At 49.7% G+C, this 19,738-nt stretch overlaps 7 protein-coding genes across 11 annotated transcripts in view; 3 read left to right on the top strand and 4 right to left on the bottom strand.

The window, feature by feature from the left end:
* Positions 1-1,003, bottom strand: part of H257_16999 (hypothetical protein) — a gene marked incomplete at its 5' end in the record, with an annotated part of 5,350 nt that extends 4,347 nt beyond the window's left edge. The window contains 2 exons of the mRNA XM_009845633.1: positions 331-711; positions 767-1,003. Coding sequence (XP_009843935.1) covers positions 331-711; positions 767-1,003 — 618 coding nt within the window. The remainder of the gene's footprint in view (positions 1-330; positions 712-766) is intronic.
* A 220-nt stretch (positions 1,004-1,223) lies between these two features.
* On the top strand, positions 1,224-3,082 carry H257_17000. Of its 2 annotated transcripts, XM_009845634.1 has the most exons (7): positions 1,224-1,386; positions 1,443-1,627; positions 1,686-1,769; positions 1,821-1,916; positions 1,989-2,179; positions 2,241-2,622; positions 2,676-3,082. In XM_009845634.1, the coding sequence occupies exons 1-7, from the start codon at positions 1,248-1,250 to the stop codon at positions 2,877-2,879; spliced, it is 1,281 nt and encodes a 426-aa protein (XP_009843936.1). In that variant the 5' UTR covers positions 1,224-1,247; the 3' UTR covers positions 2,880-3,082. The 2 variants fall into 2 exon arrangements, with proteins under 2 accessions (XP_009843936.1, XP_009843937.1); XM_009845635.1 differs by having other exon boundaries at positions 2,241-3,082.
* Positions 3,083-3,104: 22 nt separating this feature from the next.
* On the top strand, positions 3,105-4,212 carry H257_17001 (hypothetical protein). The gene has a single exon (XM_009845636.1). The coding sequence runs from the start codon at positions 3,131-3,133 to the stop codon at positions 4,181-4,183; it is 1,053 nt and encodes a 350-aa protein (XP_009843938.1). The 5' UTR covers positions 3,105-3,130; the 3' UTR covers positions 4,184-4,212.
* Positions 4,213-4,974: 762 nt separating this feature from the next.
* Positions 4,975-11,231, top strand: H257_17002 (hypothetical protein; the record flags this gene model as incomplete). Its single annotated transcript, XM_009845637.1, has 5 exons — positions 4,975-5,827; positions 5,874-6,375; positions 7,131-8,934; positions 9,421-9,995; positions 10,669-11,231. The coding sequence occupies 5 exons, from the start codon at positions 4,975-4,977 to the stop codon at positions 11,066-11,068; spliced, it is 4,134 nt and encodes a 1,377-aa protein (XP_009843939.1). The 3' UTR covers positions 11,069-11,231.
* Positions 11,232-11,643: 412 nt separating this feature from the next.
* H257_17003 (hypothetical protein) lies at positions 11,644-14,473 on the bottom strand. 4 transcript variants are annotated; one of them, XM_009845640.1, is made up of 13 exons: positions 14,208-14,473; positions 14,052-14,155; positions 13,813-13,978; positions 13,624-13,754; positions 13,330-13,502; positions 13,187-13,276; positions 13,042-13,106; positions 12,876-12,929; positions 12,693-12,800; positions 12,343-12,640; positions 12,200-12,257; positions 11,921-12,040; positions 11,644-11,857 (listed from the first exon to the last, which is right to left on the bottom strand). In XM_009845640.1, exons 1-13 carry the CDS (start codon positions 14,448-14,450, stop codon positions 11,707-11,709), a joined length of 1,761 nt encoding a protein of 586 aa, XP_009843942.1. In that variant the 5' UTR covers positions 14,451-14,473; the 3' UTR covers positions 11,644-11,706. The 4 variants fall into 4 exon arrangements, with proteins under 4 accessions (XP_009843942.1, XP_009843940.1, XP_009843941.1 ...); XM_009845638.1 differs by having other exon boundaries at positions 13,624-13,769; XM_009845639.1 differs by having other exon boundaries at positions 13,813-14,155.
* A 369-nt stretch (positions 14,474-14,842) lies between these two features.
* H257_17004 (hypothetical protein) lies at positions 14,843-16,370 on the bottom strand (the record flags this gene model as incomplete). The annotated part of the gene is made up of 2 exons (XM_009845642.1): positions 14,843-15,369; positions 15,408-16,370. 2 exons carry the CDS (start codon positions 16,368-16,370, stop codon positions 14,914-14,916), a joined length of 1,419 nt encoding a protein of 472 aa, XP_009843944.1. The 3' UTR covers positions 14,843-14,913.
* Positions 16,371-18,938: 2,568 nt separating this feature from the next.
* On the bottom strand, positions 18,939-19,684 carry H257_17005 (hypothetical protein). Its single transcript, XM_009845643.1, has one exon. It carries the CDS (start codon positions 19,632-19,634, stop codon positions 19,008-19,010), a length of 627 nt encoding a protein of 208 aa, XP_009843945.1. The 5' UTR covers positions 19,635-19,684; the 3' UTR covers positions 18,939-19,007.
* Between the last annotated feature and the right edge of the window lie 54 nt (positions 19,685-19,738).

Genomic DNA, 19,738 nt, shown 5'->3' on the forward strand with positions numbered 1-19,738 from the left:
ATATATATATATACATATAGTGTACTACACTAGTAGTATACATATTACATAGCCAGTACACTTCTATTATACTATAAATATTATGTTCATCTATGTGCCGTTTGAAAATGGCATATATATATATATTGGTTATAGTGATAGATGTATATATGTGCCGTTTGAAAATGGAATATATATAGTATGCCTACAAAAGATAGGCTAGGAGTAAACTAATAATACGTAGTAGTACTAGTACATACTAAGAATACAATATACAGTAGGTCGATTGAACAATCATGGGGGTGGGAAATGAGAGTGGAGATGGAAATAGCATATATGAACATGTTGTACTTCGCCGGCGTGCGCCGTGGCCAACGAGAACGCATCGAGTCGATTCCATTCCACTTGTGTCGCACTGGTGGTGAACGCACAAAGCGATTGCGCGGGCTTTCGGGGGGTTCGAATGTCCCACAGATGCGTGGTGGTGTCGGCAGACGACGACGCGAGCACGGTCGGCTCGGACGGACTCCACGCGACGTCGCTCACAGGACGGGTGTGTGCGCGAAGGGTAGACATGAGAGGCTGATGGGAAGACAGGACGCCGCCGCCGACGTGCGAGGATGTGTTGTAGTCGATGTTCCACAGCAATGTGTTGTGATTCGACGTGGACGCAACCACCCCTTTGTAGAGCACGTGGGGGTTGCACTTGACGACTGTGACATCCCACTTGGTCTACCAAGACACTTCAATGCGACGATCCGATGGGCATTGCATCTACGATGTGTACCTGGTGATGGAGGGTGCGGGCGGGTTGGTACGGCGACTCGAGATCGATCACGTACAGCCCTTTCCTCCCCGCAAGGACGCCCACAGATCCCGTGGCATCCACCGAGAGAGCGCTGGCGTTGACATCGTATTTGACACTGATGTTACTGTGGATCGTGGAATCAATCCATGATGCAGAGCTGGAGCTTCGCCGCATGCTTAGCGGGTACCCTGCGTGACCGCCGTCGGCATCCGTCATCATGTATTTGTGGTGGGGAATTATTGGACTGATTCCAGCCAATGGGACGTCGGTATTTAGACTATTTTTCACACAATTTGGATAGAATTTCGCGTTTTTCAACTAACCCAATTGCCATTTTTATAAAAAAACGCGAAATTCTCGTGGTTTTTCGAACCGGCGCGACAATTTATATTGCCTTTAGTATGGTCCGCAGACGGGTGAAATTTGTTGATCCTACGTTGACGAAACGAACTTCAAGCGAATGATGGCAGGTGTGCCGAGATCGTCGCCACCGCCCTTGCCACCGCCGCCGCGGGGACTGATAGGAAACCTCGGACTCCTGTCGTATGCGCTCATGCAACTGGCAGGACAAGCGGTGGACGTGACGGTTATTACCCCATGTACGTATGCGTGCATGCTTCGGTACTCCCGCCTCATCGACGCTCCATGGTTGCAGGTGCGGAATTGATCTCGACGTCGGTCATGAACCCAAACGTGTGGAGTGAGCGCATCTGGGATACCTTAAAGAGCTTTGCACCACAACGAGCGCGAGATATCTCCCGCCTCCTCTCTGTTGCCATCGCCAAGTCGCTACCCGTGTTCACCACCGAGTCCTCCGTTGCGTGGACAGACACTACCACGGTACCCTGCCCATCATGTGTTGCTTGACCGTTGTCGTCGTCCACTCATCTACCCCCAGCGACTGCAATCTCATGCCTTCGACGTCCTCTCGACCCCCGAAGGTCATGCAGCAATCCAAGACACCGTCGCCGCCGTCATCAAAGTAACTACACCCCTCGATCATATCATCGTGGTTATGTCAACATGCACGTAGACAACGCAAGCCCTTGGTACGCCCGAAGTCAAAGCTGCCACCAGTCAAGCCACCTCTGCCATCAAAAGCTACGTTCAAATGCTAGCTACGCCAGAGGTACTTTTAATATCAGATCTCATTCTATCACACATACTACTCCGGAGTATCTAGTAAGTGACAGCATACTAGGGCCAAGTCATGCTCGACGACGTTCACAACTGGGTCTCGCACAGCTTGGACGTGGCGTCGTCAGCTGAAAGCTCGATCTTCCTCTTCGAAGTGGCAACCCATCTCTGCCATGTGTTTGATTCACACAAGGTCGACGATGGCCCACCACTCACCGTTAGTAGTACTACCGATGTGTCTAGTATTCCTACCATGTACGTCGACCGTTTCCTCCCATAGATTATATATTCATTTATGGAGGTTTTTCTATCGTAGCAACTCGAACACGTTAAATGGCTCGAGCGACAAGGCGCACTACATCCCCGTGAACGGCGACGACAGCATGAAGAAGACGCGACGACATCAAAGCCGCAAGGCGGCGCTGGAAGCGAGCATGCTGCGCAAACTGGGCGTGCGGGAGCCGATGGACGAAGTCGAGGAGACGCTAGAGCTTCCCACGGACATGACGGGCGTTCGAGGGACGGCTAACAATGAGTTGCTCTCGCGGGCGTTTGAAAGCTTTGACGAAGGTCAGGAACATGAAGACCAAGTGGCCAGGGACGACAACGGGGAGCGGGAGCAGTGGCATGTGGAGCAAACGCATCCCACGTTAAGACGGAGACATCATCGACAACGTCTGCACCAAGCGCTTCGAAATGTACGTCGTGGGATGTAGAGTACATGAGGGGAACCTAATACGTGCGTGGACAGAGCCCCAAGGTGCACGCGCGGCCGCGTGCGTTGTCTAAGCAATATCGACACCTCCAACTGAGTCGCGACGAAGGGACTGCGTTGCAGACGATGACGCCGATGGATCGATACGCGATCAAAGTACTGAGCATGGTAGTTGTCGTGTTTGTGGCGGTGGTGCTGCTGATCGTACTGCTGGCGCTGTATCGCGTCCTACTAGTTTGACATACATACATTCCAATAGAGGTCGTTGTATCACAGCGGTCCTCTTGGATGTGTGTCGACATTAGAAGCACGCGTGAAGCTCAGGCCACTAGCACTCTTTCCATTGCCGTCATGACGGCCGGTTCACTGCGCCTCCATCTCGTTGAGGAGGATTTGTATTCTGGACTATGAATTATCCGGAATAATCCCGGATAAGAACTCCCCCCTTTGAAATCAAATTCAAACGTTGAACGCAAGCCGTCGGTGGTGGGATGGACGAAGGCGACTGTACGATATGCTTGGACCCGTTGCTTCATGAGCTCCATGCGCTTCCATGTGGTCACGTGTTTCATGGCCGATGCATACACGCCGCACTGCGGGCGAAGAAGCAATGCCCGCAATGCCGACGACAGGTCGTGGCCCAAGCGCCGATTCGGTTGTTCTTCAAAGCGTCGACGACTACCACTGGCGACGGCCCCTCTCCATCAAAGTCGCCTTCATCTCCTTCAGGTCGTCGACTGGACGACGTCGTGGCAACGTACGAGACCAAGCTGTCGTTGTTACGGAAACAACTCCACGCGATGAACGCTGAGCACGAAGCATCCAAGAACGACCTGAAGAAGTGGGAGGAGTATGGACAGAAATCTCAAGCTGCGTACAAGAACTTGGCAAGCAAGCACGCGACCCTCCTTCGAGCGAATGAGACCCTGACCACGGACCTCCGTACCGCCAAGCAGTCGATCGTCGCGTTAGAGGCGACTGTGACGCGCGCGCACGCCGATACGGCGACCGTCCAATTCCTCAACACGAACGACATGAACGCACTGGAGTCGGACCTGGCGAATCCCGCCATGGTCATTTCCGCCCTGAAGAAAGCGAATCGATTCCGCATGTTGCAGTACGAAAAGGTCGTGCAGAAGCTCCATGTGGCCAAGGAACAAGTCAACCGGTTGACGGAAGTGGCCATGCAAGGGGGGGACGCGGCATCTCCACGACGCAAGAAGGCTCACAAGCGGCCCCACACGGCAGGACCCCTGCCAGCATTCGACGTCCGCCAGTCGTCCATGCTAGCGAGTTTCCATGACGTGATGCCGGCGGCGCCCGGTGCTTCAAACGCCCAGACGGTAGTGACACAGGGACGTCAACTCCACTGGATGCACAGAGAAGACCTCAAGCCGAGGGAGATTGCTCATCCCATAAGTAGTCGACTTGTACTGCATCCCCGGGACATGCACAAAGAGAACCACAGCTTGCATGACCGATCCACCAAGCCTAAGAAAGCGGCGCCGGCGCACACCAACCCGATCACAAACTGGTTGCGTTGAACACGATAATAAACGTTGGATGTAAGACAGTACAGGTTGGTTGTGGCAGAGGGTTGACGTGGATGATGATGAGGATACGAGAGATGTCGAAGATTGAGTCGCGGAAGCTCCGTGAAGGATGGAGGTCCTACGAAGATGATGGTGGACGCGGCGCTGCGGTACCATCGCCGATGTCAGGGAATGGAATCAATCGCAAGGAAAGAACGTGTCCGTGCTATTTAGTATCCCACTTTGTGTTACGTTTAAACCTAAACACGTTTTATACGATACTGTACGGTGTAGTATTGTGTATTCAACACTAAATTGGACTGGGGAGGCGAATCGAATAGCCTAAACAAAGAGATTATGAATGTCTTAAGCCAATCACATCACTCGATTCCAGACTGTCGCTTCGGATTGGGTAAAATCAGTCGGGAAAAACATTCGAAATCGCTTTGAAGTTTCGACTGCGAAGTCCAAAGTTCAGTGAAAAGCACAATACTAGTACAGTTTATACTACGACTGTATGCAAAACACAACGTTGTGATAACGTTACAGGCAATATACTCACAACAACAGCAACCTTTTGCATACGATGCCAACGCCATGCAACCTTTGAAGTGCGCTGGTACGCATGAAAGCGTGGAAGTGTACAGTAGGTAGTACTGCACAAGTAACTGGTTATTAGTAGTTTTGAATGATAAAGTCGAGTTTAACGTTTTGACGTTTTTTAGGAAGAGGGTTAAACGCATGCATGGGTGCGTCCCACTTGTTGTATTTTCATTCGAAGTTTGACCAGGAGGGTGTTGATCATGGAGTCTGCCGCGGCAACACCGCTGGCTGCATCAGGGGCCACCCCCAGGCGCGACAGCAATCGAAGTACACAACTGTCTTCCACATCATCGCCGCCGTCGCAGGGCCTCGATGTCCATGGAGGAGATGACACGTCGGGCGTGTCGACCTCGCAACGGTCAAAGCTTGCCCAGCAAGCCGACCGACTCAAGAACATGCTTCGAGGTGGCACACCGTTGGTGGGCGGCGTTCCGTCGGACGCGGCGCGGTTGGCGCAGAAGATGCAGTACTACTCGACCATGCGCGTGCACATGAAGCGGGTGCAGTACGCCCTCGAGGAAGAGAAGCGCAACTCGTTCTACAAGGAACTGCTCGTGTACCTGCTCTTCCTCGCGATCATGATGACGACTGTGTGCACGTTACCGATCCAAGTGCCGTTCGAGCACAACGACGCCCTCGAGCAAGCGTACCTCGATCAAGAGTTCAACAACGTCAGCTTCAAGAAGAACTTTTACGAAGTGGACGGCCTCGACGAAATGTGGCAATGGTTCAACGACGTCCTCCTCGATACGTACTACCACCCGACGGAACTGAACGTCCGCCGCATCTCGAGCATCCAGGTCCGATCTGGCCGCATGCAAGGGATGCCCTGCGAACTCATGGACACGGGGTCCACGCTGTCGCTCTTCCCCGACGAAGTGTGCTATCCCGCGTTTTCCCTGCATCAACAAGACACATCGCCATACATGTCATCATCTGACGGCGATCCATCGGTCGGAAAGATCATCGCATATGAGAAGGACCTGCCGCTGCTCGTGCGCTCGCTGCTGTTTACACCAAGCATTATCAATGCTCGCATGGACTATGGCACTGGTACGACGGCATATATATATATATATTCCTATCTTTCCACCCATAGGGGGATACACGGCGTACTTGCCTCGGGACAACGCGACCGCCGGCGCCGTCGTCCTCGGCCTGCTCCAGCAGTCGCTGGTGGTCCCCAGTACCCGATACGTGGCAGCTACATGGGCCCTGTACAATCCCAGCTCTGCCGTGTTTACTCACTTTCAAGTGATGTTTGAGATCTCATCCACCGATCACATTGAGCTCACGCAGCGAATATGGAGCTTCCATGTACTCGGGTACCGCAGCTTGGCGGCATTTTTATCATTGGAGAACATTCTGATGCTGTTCCTGGGGGGTGTAACGGGGATGTTTACAGTGCGCGAGGTGCAGAGCTGCTCGGAAGTGGGCGTCCAGAAGTACACTCAGTCTATGTGGAATGCTGTGGATGTGCTCCAGCTCGGGTGTTTGTATGCGCTTGTGTGGACTTGGTTCAAGTACCTCTGGCTTTGTCATGATGTGGTTCCCGTGCTCGAGGATATTGTCCGCCGCCATACCTGTGTGTCCATTCTCAGGTATATTTAATCAATATATAAAGGATTGATTTATTTGCAACTAATGTATATGGATTTGCTTGATTTCTGGACATTTTTCACGCTGAACTAGCAATTTTGTAAAACGAAGGTCATATTCTTACGCAGTTTTTTGTGGTGAATCCGCCCGTGTTCCTAGAATCATCTAAAACTTTATAGCCTTCAAGATTGCATGATTAATAGAATCGAGTACTAAAGTATATTTCACCTAATTAGTGATAACCTGTCCTATGTAATGTTGCGTATTTATGTTCCGTGGAATTTAAATCTAGTTTATTCTGATAATGCACTCTATAACATTATGCAAAAATGATAGGACCTCTCATCGACTGTTGTTAATTGTTGGAGTAGTAGTCCTGGGACGGGTAAAATATGGACTGATTCGATCTCATCCATTGATTCTTTGTATATGTTATAAAGTGTATGATGTCACACACTAATTAGACGTGGATGATATATATTTGGTTTCCTGCAATCTGATTGGTTCATTTGATATATATGATTGTGTCGATTGTTTATGGATCTAGATGATGATGATCCAAGGTATGATAGTACTAAGACTACACAAAATATCTGTCGCGCAACTATTTATGTTTTATAACAAACACAAAAAAAATGGTTTTTTTCTTTATACATAATATATATTTATTTTCGCTCGGGCAAACCCTGCAGAGTACCAATTATTTTCTTTCGTGACATGCAATATATATATATATATCTCAAATCGAGTCATGTAGTGGCCGTGATTGCTTTGTGGACCTGGGGCACATTGGGTCGGTGGTCCAAGACGTGACCAACATTTCTGCTTGTGTGGCGCTCGTGAGTGTCGCGATTGTATTCAAGTACCTCCGCCTCAACACCCGGCTCAACATGCTGTGGACGACGCTGCGGCTCGCGGCCAAGGACCTCGTCGCATTCGTCGTGATCTTCGTGTTTATCTTCTTTGGGTATGCTGTGATGGGGTTTTTGCTGTTTGGGACGCACGTGCGCGAGTACCGGAGCTTGAGTGGCAGCCTCGCGTCGTGCTTTCAGATGCTCTTGGGTGCGTTCGACTTGTCAACGCTGTCGCAGGCGAATCCAGTCATGGCGGGGCTATTTTTCTTTACCTTTATGATCTTTGTGTTTCTGATCGTGGTCAACATGTTTATTGCGATTTTGAGCGAGTATTACTCGATCGCGCAAGATGAAAAGCGCGCCGCGGACGCGGCCAAGCTCGACCTGTTGCTCGTGCCCCACCCGACTAGTAGTACTAGTACTAGTACTAGTACTAGTAGTACCCAGCCCAGTGGCGGCGGCGACAGGATGAAGCACCCAAAACCCGATGTCTTGATCGAGTATGATGTCCTCCAACAACTCACAGAGTACTGGACCAACCTCACATGGCGGGTACGACTCACCCGGAAAGAGCCGGTGCCGCTCACGGGCGGGGCATGCGTTCTCCTCGTCGACTTTGCATACCTCCAAGCCGAGCGGACCCGCCTCGCGCACAAGTTCCGCACCGCGATTCGGGTCATCCGGATATGTTTGGCGTTTATCCGGCCTCTCCGGCGGTTCTTTGTCGATTTCGACGCGGCGCACGTTGTCGCATGGTCGTTGTTCGCCAAGAAATCGCTTTATGGTTCAAAAACGTCGTCGCATATTCGCCACGCCGACATGTACCGCAAGTTTCCAGCCGTGTATGTGCCGCTGGCGTCGAACGCGGCGAATCCCCTGATCATGATCGATCAGCTCCAGCCTGGAGATGTGCTCGAACTGGACGATGGATCGCTCACGTTTGACCGTATCGCACTTCATGTGATGGGCGACCAATCGCTGTACGTTGCAGACGACGACGACAGTGTCACAGATCCATCGATCCAGCAGCGGCGCATGTCGAGCTTTGGACTCCATCATGTCCATCCAAGCATCGGCGGCGGCGGTAGCCACATCAAGTGCTGTCGGGTGGTATATCAAGGCGAGAGCATCCTTGCGGGTCACGAAACGGTGATCGTGTCCAAGTGGAGCTGGGTGCGGTACTTTGCCTGCTCGTGGTGGCGCCACGTGTCGTCGTTGATTACGTCATCACCGATTACGTCATCACCGATTACGTCATCGCTGAAAAAGGAACGCAATGTGGAAATCTCTGACGACGACATTGCCCAACTGCTCAATGTACAGCTCGCACATGACCACGGCCGAGGCCACAGCTGCCGGTTCGACGAACTCGTGCGGCAATTTCGGCTCTTTTTGGCCAAAAAGGCTAGATTAGGCACGATCCGACTGCCGCATCATGACCTGGAGACGTGTGTCATGCGCGAAGCGATTGCGTTTGTCGAGCGGTTTGACAAGGCGCTGCTGCCCCTCGATGCCCGCGAACTCCACGGGTACAAGTACTCGCCTACACCCACAGACACGTCCATGGTTCGGCTGCCGAATTCCATCGCGAGGCTCTCCGAATTCCTCGCGCATAATGCCCATGAAGTATGGGCCCAAGGCCGCGTCGCTCAAGGATGGAAGTACGGACCCCAGCGTGACAACCAACTCAAACTGCACCCAGACCTGGTAGGAGGATACTGTGTTTCGGATTGGATTTATTTATATATATATATATATATATATATATATATATATGGGATTGTGTGGTTTCAAGGATTTGGACAATCATAGATATTGAATGGACAATGGAGGATGATGATGTATCGATATATTCGATGTCGTTTGTTGTGTGGTTCCAAAACGAAAGAACTGGGATGATATTTATATATATATATATATTATATATATATATTATATATATATATGGTAGTATAGTATTATGCCTCGGTTGGTCGTCGTTCCAACGCTTGGGGGACTCTGGGCTAATTATATATTATATTTGTATATTTATTTCTGGGTATGGTTGTCAAGTATCGTGAGACGTACGATGTCGCAGTTTGATTGGTTCTACCAGGTCTTTTGGCCATTTCTCCCTGTCACATCTGTGAAACTGCAAAAAATATATTATTTTTTTGTGTGTGTTTATAATATTGTATATATTGAAACAAATAGGTCGCGTACGATCAGTTGTCGGACGAATCCAAAGCATATGACCGCGACACGTCCATCGAAGCGCTCAAGGTGATCCAGGCCCTGGGGTACATCATGCAACCCACGCATCACCACTCGACCGGCAATAGTACTACTAGTAGTAGTACTAGTAGTACCATCACTGGGTCGCGCATTGCCAACACCCTCATGAGCGCGACGTCATCTAGTATGATGGATTTTGACGTGGAATTTGGGCTGGCGGTGGCCGACGGCGACACTTACGCGCCTCAACCAATCGCTACAGACGACATTTCGCTCAGTCCGGAGCTGAACTCTCTGGTGGAGCTGCTGGCGGAAAATACCCACGATGTATGGGCGAAGAAGAGGATGGAGGAGGGCTGGGTATATGGCCCCCAGCGGAACGACCCGCGCAAAGAGCATGATGGGCTGGTGCCATATGTATACCTGACGTCGGATGAGAAGGACATGGATCGCAACACGGCAGTGCAGACGATCAAGTGCATCCTGCGATGTGGGTTTACGATTACCCATAGCAAACAACAACGGCATCCCCGATCTTCCAGTGCCAAGTTCAAGTACGTCGACGAGTAGTAGTTAGTAGTTAGTTGGTCGTTTCGATTGGGTCGTAGGACCCTATCTATAGATTTGGAATTGTGTGCAGATTTGTCCAATCGATTTGACATTTTACCCAAAATATTTGGCCGACTTTTATGCTGATTCGCGAAATATCTATCGGTTGATGCGTTGACTTTTGTATGTCAAAATGGTCCAGTGTCACACTAATCAAAGTCATCACACGAATTAAAGCCATCACAGTAATTAAAGTCATCACACTAATTAAAGTCACACCCGAATTCGATATGTTGCATTGGTCGAGGATATCATTTGATTGGCTACTTGATTCGTGTGGTGGGTTTTGATTGGTCGAATATATCGATTGCCGATATTGGTGATTCTGCGCATTTGATTGTGAGCACCCATCATCACACTACTTTAAGGCATCCTCGAATTCGTTGTGTTTGATTGGTTGAAATATAATTGATTTCCTGCAATTGGATTGGCCCAATTCTTCATTTTTTCTGCCGATATTTATTTGGTGTAAACACAACAAGACTCAAGTTTGCATGTAAATTGGCCATGTGAGTGGGTGGTTGTGATTGGTCGATCGATTGTGTATCGATATAAATTTAGTTGCTATTTCATGAAATCTATATGAAATTAAATGTAATATCATATTTGATATTGTAGATTGTTTGGCCGGTCGGAGGATGCGCAGATGGCGCGACTCGAGGACGCGACGGCAGCGGCCATGACGGTGCAAAAGGCCAAAGACGCGTTTATGGGGCGCCGCGGGCACAAAACGTACGGCTCGGTCACGTTTGCCGACTCCCCGACCCACCACCATCCGTCTGCGACACCGTCTGTGGCGCGCGCGTCGTCGGTGGAACTGCCCCCCACGACCGGCGGCTCGATGCCCCTCACCAGCACTCGACTACGCACCAGTTTGAGGCGCACGCCGTCGCTGCCCCCGTCCGGATCCGCTGGAGTCTCGTTTCTCACCACCGACGCGGAACCTCCCGACGCGACCACCCCATCCCACGACAATGACCAGAATGATGATGATGTACAGATACACATCCAACGTTAACCACGACTCGGTGGACGTGCTAAAAATAACGCCTAAGCCAATCAAATCACGCGTTCTGGTGAATATCTGCCAATCCAAACGCTTGATTCGGCCCCCTCCCTTGGCACTATATATGATGTACAAATCGTTGTATATATAATAGCTTAGAGCACATCTCCACCGCGAAGAGCTAAAAGCTATCTATTTTGGTAAAACTTCGTTTTTCCGGATAATTATAACTTTTTCTGAATGGTAACCGGCAAAAAGCCGGAATACAAGCTATTTGTGGTCCAAATAACTTTTCTTTGCTGAAAAAGCTATTTTTTTGCCGGATAAAAATCGATTCATCCGGAAGTTCGAATAGCTTTAAAAATAGATAGCTTTTAGCTCTACGCGGTGGAGATGCTCTTATGGACCACTTTCTTTAAATTTCCATGGTTCGTACAATCCGAACCGAGATGATTTCTGATTGGCTAATATCCACTTCGCCTGTCCTGTAATAAATGGGATTATCCTGAAATTATTATTCATACGGAATCTCCAATACAGAGTTGGTTGGTAAAGAAGCTTGAATTCGATTCGAATGCTCACGTTATTTGGCGAAATAACTAGTCCAAATTTTTTTAATTGATTTGCACAATGTACTAAAGTGAACGGTATTAAATGCAAATGTAAATGGACGCCAGCAAGAGCGGGTTCTTCTTGGCTGCTTCCAAATACTCTTCCTTTGTCAACTCGCCGTCGCCGTTGGCGTCGATGCCTTGGAGCAACTTCATCGTTTCCAGCAGTTCATTGCCCATCGTACCAAAACTATATGCACGATTGAGCTCTCCTCCAACTAGTAATACTAGGACTAGTACTAGACTCGAGTACCTCGAGCACACGACACTACTGAGCTGTTCGCGCGTGATTTGCATATCGCAGTCGTAGTCAAAGAACCGAAAGTAAAACCGCGAACACGCGTCGTCGTGGGTCGTGTCCACCACGAGCATCCTACCCCACCATTCACAGTTAGTAGTAATACTAGTGATACTTGATATGCTTGATACCAACACGACCCTACGTTTTTCCTTCCACAAAAGTTGTAGTAGAACTAGTACTACTAGCTATGAAACCAAAGGTGTTGTGATGACAGACGACGATCTTTGTTACCTCAACATGCCCGCCAAGTCGCGGACAAAGTCTCTGCAGTTGGCTTTGCCTCGATTTTCTAGTAATACTATTAGTATATACTATCCTGTCCAAGGCGATTCAATATATATGACGTGGAGTGTTAAGGGGGGGGGTGTACATACTCGGGTCGGCGGGGGCCTGCGATGGCACGTACGACTTAAACAGATCTTGCAGCGTGTGCCCGTCGTCGGCTTGCGGGTCGTGGAGGTACTGGAACATGATGTTGTGGAACTGCGCACTCGTGAGGGGGGCGGGAGGGGCTTCGTAGGCGGGGGGCTCGGATTGGTTGGTCTTGACCAGTCCCATGCGTTCCTGGGCCGCGGCTTCTCGGTCGGGCTTTGTAGCTTCATTCACGTCGTCTAAGATGGACAACATGACGCTCCAGTCGAGTTTTAAGCGCTCGGTGATGCACCGCAGACTCTACGGCCCAAATACAACATGATGTATACACCACATAACATGAGCTTTGTACTTGGCGCAATTCAAAGCTGGTGTGGCGGTTGAATGACAGCGGTTTACTCAAGGCTTCAAGCACGAGGGGCTCCACGGACGCCGCTTGGACGAACTCTTCTTCGGAGATCTACCGCCCTCTTAGTGATATATACCCCGAAACCTACCCCGATATAATATCTGTGTATGATGATGACGACCTTACCACGTCATCGCCGTTCGTGTCAACATGGGCAAAGTAATCGTCAATGTAAATGGCCTGGGAAATACGTACAGTCGGTATATTTATAAGTGATATATATATATGAGAGCACTGTATGTATACACTCGACACGCAGCAATGATATATATATATATATATATATATATACCAACTGGGACATCTTTTCTTGGCCACCATTGAGAATCAACACGAGCTCGGAAATCGAAATCGTGCCTACCGTTCATGGTATAAGTTATCGTGCGTTTTGTCCGAATCAACGACCGAGAATGTATGTCTACATCCGGATGTCGTACCGCTTCCATCTTTGTCGTACATTTTGAAGAGCGAGTCTAGTTTTTGCTCCAACGTGCCCTGGACGAGGCTGTTGATGCCAATGATAAACTCTACCCCCCACAACAAATAATTCAAACATGGCACCATATTGTGTCGTATGCACCTCGAAAATCGATACTGCCATTCAAGTCTTGGTCAAAGACTCCGTAGAGCCGCTGCACGAGCGCGTTGGACGCGGAAATCGTCTCACCAATCGACGACACTCCCGCCATCGCCGAGTCTTCGTCCGTGATAGGCGTGCGGGTCACACTCCCAACCAGTTTCCCCAAATGACTCCTACATCCAAAACAACATATATATTATTTTGGGCCAAGAATGGGATATATCATGTGGCTAAAAATATATCATTTTTGCCACGACTTGATATATATATATCATGTTTGCCAAATAACGATACCCAATGATCGTGGCAAAGTGGTCACAGGAGATGGTGCCGTTTTTCCGCGCGAGTTCTTTAAACTGGCAGCTCATTTGAAAGATGTCGTGCATGTTGAACTTGGTCGACCGCATCAGCTCGGAAATCAGCGCCTGCTTCCCCACCACCTACATATATATATATATATGTCGATGCCAATGTGGCACATGCCTTCTTCCGCGTCTCGGCCTCCGTGGCCGTAGCGATCATGGCTTGCCGTCGTTTGCGTGCGACTACGCTTTGGCTTCGCGCATCTTTTTTGGCATTGCTGGACTGTTGCAGCCCCAGTCTGGTGTTGGCCATCTCAATGCTGTGCTTTCGAAGGAACCCCTTGATCCTATAGCATACATACATGCACATATCCACTGCTTAATGCTACTATTACGTGGACGAGGTCGTTATGAACAGACGTGGGGAGGTCCGCGGCAGGCACCGCGCGCTGCTTGCCGGCCACCAACACATGCGCGCCATTCGCCCGCTTGCCGCCGCCCGGCCGGGCCACGTCGTCCCGCGTCTACATCGTCGTCGTCATCGCCGTATTGAAGAGGTATGAAAAAAATTCGAACCCGGAGATTCGCAGCGTTGCTCGTGTCGACGGCGGCCACGGGGTACTTTTCTGGGAAGAACGTCGCGCGCGACTCGACCAGCGCCGCAATGTCGTCGTCCGACGGCAACGTCACCGCGCGGACCGCGACATTCGAATGCGCATTGAGATCCTTCAAGTGCTTGGACACGTCCGTGTACAGCGCTGCGATCGCCGCCGCCGTGTACCGATGGGGTGGGGCCGCCGCCGCTGCCTGTTGCTGCATGCCAAGGTTTGCTTACATGTGAAACCGTCAAGCGTTACATCCATTCCAGTTCAAAGTGCTGTTGTGTCACACTACAGCACAACTTGTGTGGAGGTTGACGTTAGGTTGCCAATATTCAATTTTACCAACATTCGAATAGTGTATTCGGGGGGAACTTCAACTTGTCAGCACCTACAATCAACGAGTACTACTAGTATGCACGGCTTGCCAATCTGCGACGGTATCTGCCGTGAGCCCCAGCGTGTCGCGGACCGACATAAGCAAGTGGTAGCCACTTTGCAGTACTACATATGTACTAGTATGGAGTAGAACCTGCAAAATCACACTATAAATGCTTGTGTGGTTGGCAGCATGACGAAGGAACTACTGCAATTTGTGAATTATCGAGTATTCGAGCTTCGAATCATCGTTGGAACAGTATTAGTGGGTCATGCAAGGGCATCCCCAATGGTGCTGTTTTCGGTCATATTTCTTCGTGGCACGTCGGGCGACGCTTGTCGTTGAGCTTGCCATCATGCAAAATGGTCGCTACATTAACTCGGCCATATCCAAACCGTTTATTGGGCCACGAATCGTCTGGGGGGCCGCCACAGTGGGGGGAGCCGGGGAGAGTTTCATTGGTGAGTGACGCGAGCCACGCGTGGGGTTCCGTCGTGTTGAGCTCGTTTTGGTCCGCGGTGGCCGTCAGGTACGTGTACACTGCGTCAAAGTCCAGCGACAGGTTCACACTTTTGAGGAGGGTGACGACACCGGCGACGTGGGGGGATGCCATGGACGTGCCCGCGTCCGACGCGTAGGCCGAGTTGCTGACGATACCCACCGATCGAACATAATAACCAGGTGCTGAAACGTCCGGCTTGACATACACGGGGCCGTTGGAGACAGACCCCTTGGACGAAAAGTACGCGAGTGTGTCGGGCTCGTTGGTGGCCGACCCGATGGCCCGACGCCAATCACGTGCTTATACGCCCGCGGTGACGCAGCCAACGAGCACTCCAGGCCCCGATTGGCGATTCCGAACACCGGAATGATGCGCGCCGCCTTCCACGCGGTAATGGCGGCTTCAAACCAAGGGTTAGTCCATGGGTTGTTGACCACGTCCACATCCTTGGAGCAGTCGACAGCAGATCCCTCCGGTTTCGTGGGACACAGTATGAACTGCGCACACTGGAGCATTACCTCTAACGTGGGGGCATCCCCAAATGTACACGAAATCCACTGGGCGTCGGGAGCCACCCCGATGCCACCACGCCCGACCATAGTGCCGATAGTGTGCGAGCCGTGGTCTTGACTGTCATAAGGCGTGGCGGTGCCATTGGTTGGGTCGAACCAGCCGTAGTCGGCCCGCCAGTTGTCTTTGATGGCTTCGTGGGTATACAAAGCCCCCGAGTCGATGGAACCCACGACCACCCCTTTCCCCCTCGTGTACTTCCAAATGGCGGGGGCCCCGACGGTTTCAACGCCCCATTCGTTCCCTGCATCGCGATGGCGGCTGGAGGAACGATCCCCCTTGATCACGTCCGGTAGCGCAATGTCGTTGGTGTTGTTCAAGTCCACGTACTCAATGAAATCGGAAGCGGTTAACCTGTCAAACGTTTCTTTGGATACACTGCACAAGGCGACGCCGCCTGCAATGTACACGCTGGAGATATGTTGGCCGGATGGAAGGAGGGGGGCTAAGCGCGCTTCGTTCGCCTTGGCTTGTTCGATCAACACATCGTACACTCCCTGGCGGTAATTGGACGATTTAGCAGTCGTGATGGCGTCAAGGGATGCCTTGTTGGATGTAAACTTGACCAAGAGATCGGCTTTGGCGGTCGATTCCGATTCAAAGAAGCGACAGACGCAGTTGGATGCCTTGGGTGGCTCGGTACCGATTGCCGAGGCGGCAACAGTAGAAATGATCAGCGCGGTTTTCATATTTGGTAGATGTCGGTAGTAGCAGTTGGCAGACAATGAAATGAACAATGAGCAAGAGATCAGGGAATGCGTTGCCTTGGGTTGTAGTATACGTGTAGATGCAGCACGTGCACACAGAGTGGCTTCGTGTGCAGGCCACGGGGATGCATCCTTTCAAATTGGGATGACCAATGTCAAAGGGTAGCCGTCAAACAGTACATTCGTAACCATCATTCTTACGAGGCGGCTGTGCAGGCCACTAGGTCGCTACAGTTCAATTCGAAACAGGGTTGTCAACGATGTGGACAACTATTTATACATATTTACCCATTTACGAAACAAGATCAACACTCCGATAGTGAAGTCCATACTTTATTTTGAAAGAGAATGATGGTTACGAAACAAACACGAAACAACTTATCCGGAACGATTAGGAGCTAGCTTAGGCCAGGGCCGGGAACCAGGCCCGTTCGCCCGCGCAGCGACTCAGTATCACAGCAATGATCTATCTAATCCTTGGGAGCACCGGAGGCCGGGAGCGAAGCGAACCAGGCCGAGGAGCCCCCCTTATGTACCGGTTAATTAACCGGATGTTTCGTAAGTCCTTGGTATTTCCAAATAAATGGTAGCTCAAACCAATATGCTTTGTTGATTGGCTAGCCAAAAATTGCAGATTCGTTTGATTGGCTGACTGTACCCATAACAACTCTACGACAAATCGATGGTTAACTGTAAGTTTAGCCTAGCCCAAAAATAGCTACCTTATTAGTAGTAGTAGTAATACTACCAGTAGTACTAACTTTACAGTTAGTATCAAGACAGTAACTTGGTTGTAATGGTAACGTTAGATATACACGGTTTACGAAACAAATACGAAACAATTTCAATGCAGTCACGAAACATTTTGTTTCGTAAAGCGGAGGTATCGATTTTCCTTTATGCTGGAGTTTGTATGGTACTTCAAGTATAGAAAAATACCACTGATTTACGAAACATTCACGAAACACTGGATTAAAGTATACTCAGCGTGAGTTGAAGGATTTTGAAACGCACAAATTTAAGTTCTTTGGGCGTACAAATGCATGGCGATATTGTCTCAAGGTGGAGTTGTGCGTCATTCTTAGTGTCCAAGGACTGGCTAACGTCAAGCGTACGAATACAACATTGCCTGAACTACTGTACTGGTTGGTGGCTTATGCATGGGAAAGGTGTACCCATCTACGACTAACGTTATGGCAAAAATGGTTCCTTATACTAACAACTATCCAACACGCGTTAATGGTAACTACAGTATGGCGTTAACGTTAGTAGGACAGGACCAGGAGCCACGATGGTGTTAGCTTGGGGGCATTGTGGAAGGCTGCCTCTCCTCCATCTCTATACCATAAGCTTAGTGCAACTCGCATTCCTCTCACCTCCATTCGACATACCGTACTCGTCGAACTCGCCGTGCCTCACTCATGGGAATAGGATAAAAACGTGTGGCCATTTGACTTTTTACTGGTGGTCACCGAAAATGTCATGTGTTGTTGTTTTGCTCGTGGTTAAACTGTGGAACTTACTGTTAACGAGAATTGCTTGGGCATCCTTATACGTATCGACGCGTAAACATTCGAACTATAACTGGTATGAGTAGCAAGCACTACAGCTCAAACACGGTTACAATACCTTCGCAAAGATATAGGGCCCACGGCTTGTTTGCTTGTTTTACGTTAGCTATGATGGAGTGATATTACACTTACTGTACTAGTACTGGGCTTCTCGACTATGAAGCAACAACCCAGTAATGCCCACTAAATAAAACTCCACCACACCATTTAACCACGAGCGAAGCCCCACGTCTAACTCTACCTGAAAATCCACGAGCAAAACCCCAAAACACCACTAGTGAAAAACTGCCTCCCCCTCACTCATAAGCATATACATCGAAGTAGTGTACAGTACATACATGCTAGCACCAACATTTCGAAGTAGAAATTAACATCAAATCTTGTCCAGTTATTCACAATGTAACCGACCAAATTCTCGCTTGTGTACTACCGGTAGTATGTTGCCACTTGCATCGTCCAAGCCACTGTCTTGGATGATGGTTGACTTCATGTTGGCAACACGACAACTTCGTCGAATTGACTCGTGGCTCGGCTCGATTCACCCCTCTTATTTGAGGCTTCGATTAGGTCCAGCCCCCAACAAGTACCTTGTCAACATACAGTCTTTGTGTTGGTCTTGCTGTAGTGCATGCGAGGTTCTACTCATGTTGCTTTTTCATGACATGTACCTCAACTTTACTTGTGCAACCACACTACCACTTTAGTTAGTAGTACTAGTAGTATATACTAGATACTGTTTACGTTTTGTATTTGTTTCGTGAACCACCAAGTAACAGTAGATAGTTCATCTCTGCCAGGGATGTACCACCGATATAATTAACGTAAGTAGGAAATATTAATGCATGTCGAGATTGCAAAAATAGTTTGAATTATCAACCAATGTTTTTCCACGTTCAATGTGAGACACCTAGTGCGTCTTACCTACTAATAGTGTACCAACTAAAGGCAATCCCAAAATATTTAAAAATATATACAACATATCCTATATATATTTATATATTTGGTCCAATATAATAAAATCCGTCCGCCATATATATTACGACGTCGTTTAGATGAGTTTCTTGGACTTGAAGAACTTTTTGAGGTAGATGACTTGCCACAACCCCATTGCCAGCAACACGAAGATCGAGAACGAGCTGAACCAGAGCACGCGGGCGTTCGTGGACTCGTTCGTGTCGCGCATCGACGCTTCCCGCTCCCGCATGTACAGCATCTCTCGGTGAATCTCGTCCACCGTGTCTTCCATCTTGCGGAGTTCCTTTTCCACCGGCAAAAGGTGCTCGCGCTTGGCGATCTCCGAGTAGTCCTTGGCTTCGACACCATGCTTGAAGTCGAGCGACACGCGCACGGTGTACTCGTTCGAGTTGAAAAAGCACGTCGAGAAGCTTCCCGCGGTGCCGGCATTGAAGGAGAACTTGTGCAAGTCGCCGCTAGACACGTCTACATCCGAGTCTTCCTTGATGTACTTGCCCAGCGGATCTTGGATCATCACCGACACTCCCGTGCGACCCTGCGCGTTGCCGAGGACGTCGTACTGGATGAGGACAAAGGAGTCCTTAGCAACTTCGTCGCTCAGGCACTTCTCCACACGCGTGGGGATGTCGAATTGGACCCCATGCACGGAGTTCACCAGCATGCAGAAGACAAGGAATACCGTCGTCGGCTGCATCATCATTCTGATCGGAGTTTTGTGCGTTCGATTGTGAACGTGGCGCTGGAATTGCGATTCTTCGAATAAAAATACAACTTTTAGTATACATTATGGTCGATAATACAATA

Source organism: Aphanomyces astaci (genome assembly GCF_000520075.1).
Source record: "Aphanomyces astaci strain APO3 unplaced genomic scaffold supercont1.96, whole genome shotgun sequence".
Taxonomy (NCBI): domain Eukaryota; phylum Oomycota; class Saprolegniomycetes; order Saprolegniales; family Verrucalvaceae; genus Aphanomyces; species Aphanomyces astaci.

What these genes read in the sequence shown, in the direction of transcription:
- H257_17000 (XM_009845634.1), top strand. Translation starts at nt 1,248, where the DNA reads ATGATGGCAGGTGTGCCGAGATCGTCGCCACCGCCCTTGCCACCGCCG. An exon ending in CGTGACGGTTATTACCCCAT is followed by an intron (nt 1,387 to 1,442) that starts GTACGTATGCGT and finishes CCATGGTTGCAG; the next exon opens with GTGCGGAATTGATCTCGACG. An exon ending in GTGTCTAGTATTCCTACCAT is followed by an intron (nt 2,180 to 2,240) that starts GTACGTCGACCG and finishes TTTCTATCGTAG; the next exon opens with CAACTCGAACACGTTAAATG.
- H257_17005 (XM_009845643.1), bottom strand. Translation starts at nt 19,634, where the DNA reads ATGATGATGCAGCCGACGACGGTATTCCTTGTCTTCTGCATGCTGGTG.
- H257_17001 (XM_009845636.1), top strand. Translation starts at nt 3,131, where the DNA reads ATGGACGAAGGCGACTGTACGATATGCTTGGACCCGTTGCTTCATGAG.
- H257_17003 (XM_009845638.1), bottom strand. Translation starts at nt 14,450, where the DNA reads ATGCAGCAACAGGCAGCGGCGGCGGCCCCACCCCATCGGTACACGGCG. An exon ending in CCTGCCGCGGACCTCCCCAC is followed by an intron (nt 13,979 to 14,051) that starts GTCTGTTCATAA and finishes TGTATGCTATAG; the next exon opens with GATCAAGGGGTTCCTTCGAA. An exon ending in CCAGCTTTGAATTGCGCCAA is followed by an intron (nt 12,641 to 12,692) that starts GTACAAAGCTCA and finishes TTTGGGCCGTAG; the next exon opens with AGTCTGCGGTGCATCACCGA.